Source organism: Gigantopelta aegis, chromosome 15 (genome assembly GCF_016097555.1).
Source record: "Gigantopelta aegis isolate Gae_Host chromosome 15, Gae_host_genome, whole genome shotgun sequence".
NCBI lineage: Eukaryota > Metazoa > Mollusca > Gastropoda > Neomphalida > Peltospiridae > Gigantopelta > Gigantopelta aegis.
The window spans coordinates 670,759-683,401 of NC_054713.1; the positions used below are offsets into that span (position 1 = coordinate 670,759).

General features: G+C 41.9%; 1 protein-coding gene across 1 annotated transcript in view; it reads right to left on the bottom strand.

Moving 5' to 3' along the window:
- Positions 1-12,643, bottom strand: part of LOC121390251 (ubiquitin conjugation factor E4 B-like) — an 87,016-nt gene that overhangs the window by 15,979 nt on the left and 58,394 nt on the right. Inside the window, exons 15-18 of the mRNA XM_041522034.1 lie at positions 12,052-12,157; positions 11,019-11,263; positions 5,454-5,581; positions 4,454-4,552 (exon numbers count right to left, since the gene is read on the bottom strand). Coding sequence (XP_041377968.1) covers positions 4,454-4,552; positions 5,454-5,581; positions 11,019-11,263; positions 12,052-12,157 — 578 coding nt within the window. The remainder of the gene's footprint in view (positions 1-4,453; positions 4,553-5,453; positions 5,582-11,018; positions 11,264-12,051; positions 12,158-12,643) is intronic.

A 12,643-nucleotide genomic window follows, 5' to 3' on the forward strand; every position in this document is an offset into this window, starting at 1 on the left:
AAGGAAGGTTAGTCCACGATCTGGGGCATGTACCTGTCACAGAAGAAAGGAAGGTTAGTCCACGATCTGGGGCATGTACCTGTCACAGAAGAAAGGAAGGTTAGTCCACGATCTGGGGCATGTACCTGCCACAGAAGAAAGGAAGGTTAGTCCATGATCTGGGGCATGTACCTGCCACAGAAGAAAGGAAGGTTAGTCCACGATCTGGGGCATGTACCTGCCACAGAAGAAAGGAAGGTCAGACCACGATCTGGGGCATGTACCTGCCACAGAAGAAAGGAAGGTTCCACGATCTGGGGCATGTACCTGCCACAGAAGAAAGGAAGGTTCCACGATCTGGGGCATGTACCTGCCACAGAAGAAAGAAAGGTTAGTCCACGATCTGGGGCATGTACCTGTCACAGAAGAAAGGAAGGTTAGTCCACGATCTGGGGCATGTACCTGCCACAGAAGAAAGAAGGTTAGTCCCGGGGTCATCCACGATCTGGGGCATGTACCTTTCACAGAAGAAAGGAAGGTTAGTCCACGATCTGGGGCATGTACCTGTCACAGAAGAAAGGAAGGTTAGTCCACGATCTGGGGCATGTACCTGTCACAGAAGAAAGGAAGGTTAGTCCAGGGGTCGTCCACAATTTGGGCATGTACCTGTCACAGGGGGCATGTACCTGTCACAGAAGAAAGGAAGGTTAGTCCACGAACTGGGGCATGTACCTGTCACAGAAGAAAGGAAGGTTAGTCCACGATCTGGGGCATGTACCTGTCACAGAAGAAAGCAAGGTTAGTCCAGGGGTCGTCCACGATTTGGGCATGTACCTGTCACAGGGGGCATGTACCTGTCACAGAAGAAAGGAAGGTTAGTCCCAGGGTCGTCCACGATCTGGAGCATGTACCTGTCACAGAAGAAAGGAAGGTTAGTCCACGATCTGGGGCATGTACCTGTCACAGAAGAAAGGAAGGTTAGTCCCGGGGTCGTCCACGATCTGGGGCATGTACCTGTCACAGAAGAAAGGAAGGTTAGTCCACGATCTGGGGCATGTACCTGTCACAGAAGAAAGAAAGGTTAGTCCACCATCTGGGGCATGTACCTGTCACAGAAGAAAGGAAGGTTAGTCCAGGGGTCGTCCACGATTTGGGCATGTACCTGTCACAGGGGGCATGTACCTGTCACAGAAGAAAGGAAGGTTAGTCCCAGGGTCGTCCACGATCTGGAGCATGTACCTGTCACAGAAGAAAGGAAGGTTAGTCCACGATCTGGGGCATGTACCTGTCACAGAAGAAAGGAAGGTTAGTCCCGGGGTCGTCCACGATCTGGGGCATGTACCTGTCACAGAAGAAAGGAAGGTTAGTCCACGATCTGGGGCATGTACCTGTCACAGAAGAAAGGAAGGTTAGTCCACCATCTGGGGCATGTACCTGTCACAGAAGAAAGGAAGGTTAGTCCACCATCTGGGGCATGTACCTGTCACAGAAGAAAGGAAGGTTAGTCCACGATCTGGGGCATGTACCTGTGACAGAAGAAAGGAAGGTTAGTCCACCATCTGGGGCATGTACCTGTGACAGAAGAAAGGAAGGTTAATCCACCATCTGGGGCATGTACCTGTCACAGAAGAAAGGAAGGTTAGTCCACCATCTGGGGCATGTACCTGTCACCGAAGAAAGGAAGGTTAGTCCACCATCTGGGGCATGTACCTGTCACAGAAGAAAGGAAGGTTAGTCTGTGATCTGGGGCATGTACCTGTCACAGAAGAAAGGAAGGTTAGTCCTGGGGTCGTCCACGATCTGGGGCATGTACCTGTCACAGAAGAAAGGAAGGTTAGTCCCGGGGTCGTCCACCATCTGGGGCATGTACCTGTCACAGAAGAAAGGAAGGTTAGTCCACCATCTGTGGCATGTACCTGTCACAGAAGAAAGGAAGGTTAGTCCGTGATCTGGGGCATGTACCTGTCACAGAAGAAAGGAAGGTTAGTCCTGGGGTCGTCCACGATCTGGGGCATGTACCTGCCACAGAAGAAAGGAAGGTCAGACCACGATCTGGGGCATGTACCTGTCACAGAAGAAAGGAAGGTTAGTCCACGATCTGGGGCATGTACCTGCCACAGAAGAAAGGAAGGTTAGTCCACGATCTGGGGCATGTACCTGTCACAGAAGAAAGGAAGGTTAGTCCATGATCTGGGGCATGTACCTGTCACAGAAGAAAGGAAGGTTAGTCCAGGGGTCGTCCACGATTTGGGCATGTACCTGTCATCGGGGGCATGTACCTGTCACAGAAGAAAGGAAGGTTAGTCCCAGGGTCGTCCACAATCTGGAGCATGTACCTGTCACAGAAGAAAGGAAGGTTAGTCCGCGATCTGGGGCATGTACCTGTCACAGAAGAAAAGAAGGTTAGTCCCGGGGTCGTCCACGATCTGGAGCATGTACCTGTCACAGAAGAAAGGAAGGTTAGTCCCGGGGTCATCCACGATCTGGGGCATGTACCTGTCACAGAAGAAAGGAAGGTTAGTCCACGATCTGGGGCATGTACCTGTCACAGAAGAAAGGAAGGTTAGTCCACCATCTGTGGCATGTACCTGTCACAGAAGAAAGGAAGGTTAGTCCGTGATCTGGGGCATGTACCTGTCACAGAAGAAAGGAAGGTTAGTCCCGGGGTCATCCACGATCTGGGGCATGTACCTGTCACAGAAGAAAGGAAGGTTAGTCCACGATCTGGGGCATGTACCTGTCACAGAAGAAAGGAAGGTTAGTCCACCATCTGTGGCATGTACATGTCACAGAAGAAAGGAAGGTTAGTCCGTGATCTGGGGCATGTACCTGTCACAGAAGAAAGGAAGGTTAGTCCGTGATCTGGGGCATGTACCTGTCACAGAAGAAAGGAAGGTTAGTCCCAGGGTCATCCACGATCTGGGGCATGTACCTGTCACAGAAGAAAGGAAGATTAGTCCCGGGGTCGTCCACCATCTGGGGCATGTACCTGTCACAGAAGAAAGGAAGGTTAGTCCGCGATCTGGGGCATGTACCTGTCACAGAAGAAAGGAAGGTTAGTCCGCGATCTGGGGCATGTACCTGTCACAGAAGAAAGGAAGGTTAGTTCCGGGGTCGTCCACGATCTGGGGCATGTACCTGTCACAGAAGAAAGGAAGGTTTATATAAAACATTTTAAACCCATGTACCTGGATACACAAACAATGTAGTGGCCTTACACCTACCCACTGAGTCGTTAAACTTACTCTTGATGGGAGCTGGTACTGGGTTGCGAACCTAGTACCTACCAGCCTTAAGTCTGATGGCTTAACCACTACACCACCAAGTGTGGTATTTTTTAAACAAAGGTGAAGTATGAAATAATGAATGACTGAGAGAAGGAAAGGAATGTTTATATAAAACAACCCAGCACACGTTATGCAGTTACACACAAATATCAGACTTTACTTCAGATATGGAAAACACATAAACTTTTAGAAACAAAGTATATCACAAACAGAAAGCTTTTCAAAATCAAATCTATGTTTACAGATATCAGAGGGCAATTCCTTACTCACACCGTACTAATACAGATATCAGAGGGCAATTCCTTACTCACGTCGTACTAATACAGATATCAGAGGGCAATTCCTTACTCACACTGTACTAACAGATATCAGAGGGCAATTCCTACTCACGCCGTACTAATACAGATATCAGAGGGCAATTCCTTACGCCGTACTAATACAGATATCAGAGGGCAATTCCTTACTCACAGATATCAGAGGGCAATTCCTTACTCACACTGTACTAATACAGATATCAGAGGGCAATTCCTTACTCACACCGTACTAATACAGATATCAGAGGGCAATTCCTTACTCACACCGTACTAATACAGATATCAGAGGGCAATTCTTTACTCACACCGTACTAATACAGATATTAGAGGGCAATTCCTTACTCACACCGTACTAATACAGATATCAGAGGGCAATTCCTTACTCACGTCATACTAATACAGATATCAGAGGGCAATTCCTTACTCACGTCGTACTAATACAGATATCAGAGGGCAATTCCTTACTCACGTACTAATACAGATATCAGAGGGCAATTCCTTACGTCGTACTAATACAGCAATTCCTTACTCACGCCGTACTAATACAGATATCAGAGGGCAATTCCTTACATCGTACTAATACAGATATCAGAGTTCAGTTCCTTACAAACAATGTAATAACAGAGCTATCTGATTCCTTACAATGTAATAACAGAGCTATCCGATTCCTTACAAACAATGTAATAACAGAGCTATCCGATTCCTTACAAACAATGTAATAACAGAGCTATCCGATTCCTTACAAACAATGTAATAACAGAGCTATCCGATTCCTTACAAACAATGTAATAACAGAGCTATCCCATTCCTTACAAACAATGTAATAACAGATACCCGATTCCTGACACAGTAAGATATTAACAGAGTACTTACTGTAGAACAAACAGCAGGAAATCTGCAATGTCCTCTACATAGAACTCGGGCAGTGCGGCAAATTGCATAGGTATTTCTGTGGACAGCGGCAACTTGGATCTGCAAACAATAAACAATGAAAATACGTAACACTAAAGAAAGGAAAGGAATGAGTAACAACACCCCAGCACATTGTTTAATAACTGGTTAGGGGCCAAGAGATTTCTATGGTACTAACTTTAGGTAGTGCTCTCAACTGACAAGTACCGTGTAATAAATCAACATAGGTCGATGACAAAATATTTCAGTTAACAGCCACCATGCCCAAGTACCGCCTTGTGTTGCTGTTATATAAGTGGCACTATACCACTTGCACAGTTGTTATCAGTTAGTACTACATGTAACAAGTAACTTCAAGCCAATGGGTTGTTTAAATACTACAGGGGTCAACTTACATGTTATCATCAAAGAAACATTTCAAAAAGCATATCAGAATTTTGTAGTATTTGGTTTATGAGGAACTATTTCCTAAACCAGACTATATTAAGCTGCTACAGAAAGTACTGACACACCAAATGGTGGTGTGTTGTGTAAAAGGCCCAAAAACCTTTCCTATCTCCTAGGTTCAAGGGCCATAACTCAGTGACAAAATTATTAAATCTCCTTTAAAGTTAAACTTGATCTGTAACAGTACATGATAAAGTTATGCACAAATTTCAGATCGATATCTTTATGCATCATGAAAAACAAAAGCCTGAAAAAGAAATCATATCTCCTATGTACAATGTATGAGGGCCATAATTCCCCATTAAAGTTAAACTTGATATGTAACAGTACATGATAAAACTATACACATAATTTCAGCTCAATAGCTTAAGGCATTGGGAAAAAAACATCTGGAAAACTATATGTGAGACAGACGGACGGACAGACAGACAATGTGTATGGATCGGCTGCCCTCAGTATGAAGACAGCTCGTAACATCCTGGCTGTCATGACGACAGATAAATAACTAAATTACCCATGATTCTGTGGATCGGCTGCCCTCAGTATGAAGTGGGCCACCTGGGTGTAGAAATGGAGACAGCGTCGTAACATCGTGTGATCCAAGACGCCCGCGTCCGCGCACAGCTTGCCCTTCTGTAGTCTCTGTGAATAGACGAATTACACTTTCTTACACACCTGTTGGTGACAATATAAGTTGTAGAAGCATCACGAGGGGTATATGGCTTTTTACGTACCCTCTGTGTGTTCTTTTACCTCGAGCCGAAGGCGAGGGGGTAAAAGAGCACACAGAGGGTACATAAAAAGCCATATACCCCGAGAGATGCTTCTACAACGAATTTATCTTGCCGACATGTTAAACCATATAGCCAAATAATCAAAATAACGCCAGACAATAATTGTTAACAATTTATTAACGGAGCCGTACCACGCGGACGCGAACGAAACCACTTGCCAGTGACGAAAAATAGTTCAATCGATAAACAAGTTTTTAACTTCAAATGTTTGTAATACGAAATTGTCTGAAACAGATATTAATAACCAAAATAAAAAAACACTTTTTTTTTTTATCAGAAATGTATGTAGTAAAAAAATAAATATATTAAAAATAAAAAACGAAAAAAACAACTGTTGCTAATCGTGCATTAATACAATAACACCACAACCGTAATTAGGTGGCAAAGTTCAACATTGCAGCTTTTAAAAGTATTAAAATAGTGTATTTTATAGGAAAAATAAAATTAATTGTGTATACTTGATTGATTATCAATGTTATTTATAATCTAATTATTACTTTAGCATTAACTGGGGCGGCTGGAAACTGTTGGAAATTACAGACGGGTATAAGAGAATTTGGCTCCGCCCACAGGGGGATAAGGAATTTGTTCAACGGCAAACAACCAATGAGATTAAAGAATTTTACATGAAGGCGAGATAACATCATTTCTCACTTTTTAGAACACATACTGTTAAAACATATACATGTGATAACAATTTAAAAACATTCGACTGGCTGCTCCTAGGCAATGACCAGCCCAGGAATGTTCAAAGCTATCTTATCATTATAAAATCGTAAAACCATCGTAGGCCATGACGTCACTACAGACATCACTACCGCTAACACACATAAGTTTAGTTGGGAAAAGATGTTTACATTTTTTCATTAGCAGCAAGGGATCTTTTATATGCACCACCCCACAGACAGGACAGTGCATACCACAGCTGTTGATATACCAATCATGGAAAAAAACCCCAAAAACCCTGATATTGCATAACTACCAACCTGGAGCTGTGACTTCCACTTCTATATGAGTTCCTTGTTAAGTTGAACCACGTGGGTAATAAAAACAGATATTACATAACTACCAACCTGGAGCTGTGACTTCCACTTCTATATGAGTTGCTTGTTACGTTGAACCACGTGGGTAATAAAAACAGATATTACATAACTACCAACCTGGAGCTGTGACTTCCACTTCTATATGAGTTCCTTGTTACGTTGAACCACGTGGGTAATAAAAACAGATACTAGTATTACATGACTACCAACCTGGAGCTGTGACTTCCACTTCTATATGAGTTCCTTGTTACGTTGAACCACGTGGGTAATAAAAACAGATATTACATAACTACCAACCTGGAGCTGTGACTTCCACTTCTATATGAGTTCCTTGTTACGTTGAACCACGTGGGTAATAAAAACAGATATTACATAACTACCAACCTGGAGCTGTGACTTCCACTTCTATATGAGTTCCTTGTTACGTTGAACCACGTGGGTAATAAAAACAGATATTACATAACTACCAACCTGGAGCTGTGACTTCCACTTCTATATGAGTTCCTTGTTACGTTGAACCACGTGGGTAATAAAAACAGATATTACATGACTACCAACCTGGAGCTGTGACTTCCACTTCTATATGAGTTCCTTGTTACGTTGAACCACGTGGGTAATAAAAACAGATATTACATAACTACCAACCTGGAGCTGTGACTTCCACTTCTATATGAGTTCCTTGTTACGTTGAACCACGTGGGTAATAAAAACAGATATTACATAACTACCAACCTGGAGCTGTGACTTCCACTTCTATATGAGTTCCTTGTTACGTTGAACCACGTGGGTAATAAAAACAATATTACAACTACCAACCTGGAGCTGTGACTTCCACTTCTATATGAGTTCCTTGTTACGTTGAACCACGTGGGTAATAAAAACAGATATTACATGACTACCAACCTGGAGCTGTGACTTCCACTTCTATATGAGTTCCTTGTTACGTTGAACCACGTGGGTAATAAAAACAGATATTACATAACTACCAACCTGGAGCTGTGACTTCCACTTCTATATGAGTTCCTTGTTACGTTGAACCACGTGGGTAATAAAAACAGATATTACATAACTACCAACCTGGAGCTGTGACTTCCACTTCTATATGAGTTCCTTGTTACGTTGAACCACGTGGGTAATAAAAACAGATATTACATGACTACCAACCTGGAGCTGTGACTTCCACTTCTATATGAGTTCCTTGTTACGTTGAACCACGTGGGTAATAAAAACAGATACTAGTATTACATGACTACCAACCTGGAGCTGTGACTTCCACTTCTATATGAGTTCCTTGTTACGTTGAACCACGTGGGTAATAAAAACAGATATTACATAACTACCAACCTGGAGCTGTGACTTCCACTTCTATATGAGTTCCTTGTTACGTTGAACCACGTGGGTAATAAAAACAGATATTACATGACTACCAACCTGGAGCTGTGACTTCCACTTCTATATGAGTTCCTTGTTACGTTGAACCACGTGGGTAATAAAAACAGATATTACATAACTACCAACCTGGAGCTGTGACTTCCACTTCTATATGAGTTCCTTGTTACGTTGAACCACGTGGGTAATAAAAACAGATATTACATAACTACCAACCTGGAGCTGTGACTTCCACTTCTATATGAGTTCCTTGTTAAGTTGAACCACGTGGGTAATAAAAACAGATATTACATGACTACCAACCTGGAGCTGTGACTTCCACTTCTATATGAGTTCCTTGTTACGTTGAACCACGTGGGTAATAAAAACAGATATTACATGACTACCAACCTGGAGCTGTGACTTCCACTTCTATATGAGTTCCTTGTTACGTTGAACCACGTGGGTAATAAAAACAGATACTAGTATTACATGACTACCAACCTGGAGCTGTGACTTCCACTTCTATATGAGTTCCTTGTTACGTTGAACCACGTGGGTAATAAAAACAGATATTACATAACTACCAACCTGGAGCTGTGACTTCCACTTCTATATGAGTTCCTTGTTACGTTGAACCACGTGGGTAATAAAAACAGATATTACATAACTACCAACCTGGAGCTGTGACTTCCACTTCTATATGAGTTCCTTGTTGCGTTGAACCACGTGGGTAATAAAAACAGATATTACATGACTACCAACCTGGAGCTGTGACTTCCACTTCTATATGAGTTCCTTGTTACGTTGAACCACGTGGGTAATAAAAACAGATACTAGTATTACATGACTACCAACCTGGAGCTGTGACTTCCACTTCTATATGAGTTCCTTGTTAGGATGAACCACGTGGGTAATAAAAACAGATATTACATAACTACCAACCTGGAGCTGTGACTTCCACTTCTATATGAGTTCCTTGTTACCTTGAACCACGTGGGTAATAAAAACAGATATTACATAACTACCAACCTGGAGCTGTGACTTCCACTTCTATATGAGTTCCTTGTTAAGTTGAACCACGTGGGTAATAAAAACAGATATTACATGACTACCAACCTGGAGCTGTGACTTCCACTTCTATATGAGTTCCTTGTTACCTTGAACCACGTGGGTAATAAAAACAGATATTACATGACTACCAACCTGGAGCTGTGACTTCCACTTCTATATGAGTTCCTTGTTACCTTGAACCACGTGGGTAATAAAAACAGATATTACATAACTACCAACCTGGAGCTGTGACTTCCACTTCTATATGAGTTCCTTGTTGCGTTGAACCACGTGGGTAATAAAAACAGATATTACATAACTACCAACCTGGAGCTGTGACTTCCACTTCTATATGAGTTCCTTGTTACGTTGAACCACGTGGGTAATAAAAACAGATATTACATGACTACCAACCTGGAGCTGTGACTTCCACTTCTATATGAGTTCCTTGTTACGTTGAACCACGTGGGTAATAAAAACAGATATTATTACATGACTACCAACCTGGAGCTGTGACTTCCACTTCTATATGAGTTCCTTGTTACGTTGAACCACGTGGGTAATAAAAACAGATATTACATAACTACCAACCTGGAGCTGTGACTTCCACTTCTATATGAGTTCCTTGTTACCTTGAACCACGTGGGTAATAAAAACAGATATTACATGACTACCAACCTGGAGCTGTGACTTCCACTTCTATATGAGTTCCTTGTTACGTTGAACCACGTGGGTAATAAAAACAGATATTACATGACTACCAACCTGGAGCTGTGACTTCCACTTCTATATGAGTTCCTTGTTACGATGAACCACGTGGGTAATAAAAACAGATATTACATAACTACCAACCTGGAGCTGTGACTTCCACTTCTATATGAGTTCCTTGTTACCTTGAACCACGTGGGTAATAAAAACAGATATTACATAACTACCAACCTGGAGCTGTGACTTCCACTTCTATATGAGTTCCTTGTTGCGTTGAACCACGTGGGTAATAAAAACAGATATTACATGACTACCAACCTGGAGCTGTGACTTCCACTTCTATATGAGTTCCTTGTTACGTTGAACCACGTGGGTAATAAAAACAGATACTAGTATTACATGACTACCAACCTGGAGCTGTGACTTCCACTTCTATATGAGTTCCTTGTTAGGATGAACCACGTGGGTAATAAAAACAGATATTACATAACTACCAACCTGGAGCTGTGACTTCCACTTCTATATGAGTTCCTTGTTACCTTGAACCACGTGGGTAATAAAAACAGATATTACATAACTACCAACCTGGAGCTGTGACTTCCACTTCTATATGAGTTCCTTGTTGCGTTGAACCACGTGGGTAATAAAAACAGATATTACATAACTACCAACCTGGAGCTGTGACTTCCACTTCTATATGAGTTCCTTGTTAAGTTGAACCACGTGGGTAATAAAAACAGATATTACATAACTACCAACCTGGAGCTGTGACTTCCACTTCTATATGAGTTCCTTGTTAAGTTGAACCACGTGGGTAATAAAAACAGATATTACATGACTACCAACCTGGAGCTGTGACTTCCACTTCTATATGAGTTCCTTGTTACCTTGAACCACGTGGGTAATAAAAACAGATATTACATGACTACCAACCTGGAGCTGTGACTTCCACTTCTATATGAGTTCCTTGTTACATTGAACCACGTGGGTAATAAAAACAGATACTAGTATTACATGACTACCAACCTGGAGCTGTGACTTCCACTTCTATATGAGTTCCTTGTTACGTTGAACCACGTGGGTAATAAAAACAGATATTACATAACTACCAACCTGGAGCTGTGACTTCCACTTCTTGATGAGTTCCTTGTTGCGCCCGGCGGTCGACAGTATTTTCCACTGACTCTCGGCCGACTCGAGTTCGTCCACCATGCGATTGAGGTCGCGGATGGCTCGCAGGCGCCGCTGGTACTTGCGGATGATGGGCGTGATCGACAGATGGTGGCAGTGGAGGGTGAGGAAGAAACACTCGGTGGGAAACTTGATGTCCTGGTGCCATGGCGGCTTCTTACTCTTCTCTGACGACAGCAAGTGAACGCAATTTAGTTTCAGGTATTTCAGATGTATGTCAGAAGAAAATCATTACACTAAATCTAGGGTTCCTAATTTGGAACACCAATAGAGCACATTGATTAATTAATCATTGCTATTGGATGTCATATATTTGGTAATTTCCACTAGTAGTCTTCAGAGGAAACCCCAACATTTTTCTATTAATAGCAAGAGATCTTTTATATGCCCCATCCCACAGATGGGAATTTGAGGCCCACCAACGGGGATTGATCCTAGACCGACCACACATCACTGAGAACACAACATTTAAGAAATATTGGTTTGACATATTTTAGATATGTGAGAAGAAATCATTACACCAAGTCTAGGGTTCCTAATAGCAATAAACTTTTGGGTAACTTGGAAAAGAAAGGAATGTTTCCTTAAAGACATAAGCATATTTCAACCTTTATCTTAACTAAGGTCATTAATTGTTTAATGGAATGGTCAAACACAATTAAAATGTGGTTGGACGAATCACTATGATACCCATAAAGATATTTTAAACATACATGTATGTGTAAATAAATCATCTGAGGTTATTAATTAATAACTAAAGGAATGGTGAAACACAAGTAAAATCTAGTAAGATGAATCACGATGATACACATGATGCTATTTTAAACTTACATGTATGTATTTATAATTTTAAAGGAATAAACAAAAAAATATATTGTCTACGGTCATTAATTATTTCAAGGAATAGTGAAACAATTAGAATCTGGTGTACATGTAACTAAATCATCTGACTCACTGAGTTCACTAATCCACTCCTCGGCTTCCTGTGCTGATTTGCTGAGACGAGATTCCGACTCCACATCAACTCGCGAATTAGGATGGAATGGATAAAACGGATCAACCTGTTCAGAGAATGCAGTAGTTTTCACATGTATAGTATTAGTACAGTAGTGTCTGAATAAAAAGTTTTCACTGACAGATACTAGAATTCCCCTATTAGGTCAATTACTAAAGACAGAAAACAAAAGAAAGAAAGGATCTTTTATATGTACCATCCTACAGACAGGATAGCACACACCACAGCCTTTGATATACCAGTCGTGGTGCGCTGGCTGGAATGAGAAATAGCCCAATGGGCCACTGATGGGGATCGATCCCAAACCGACGGCGTATCAAGCAAGTGCTTTACCACTGCACTACGTCCCAACCCCCTTTTTTCAATGATGCACTGAACACATTTTAATTACGGTTATATGGTGTCAGACATGACTACGGACCACAGAGATAACTAGAAAGGAAACCCGCTACCACCACACCATGGACTACTCTTTTCGAATTATTATGCTTGTCGACTGTTTCAAATTTGTAAAATAAAAACCTGGGCCATA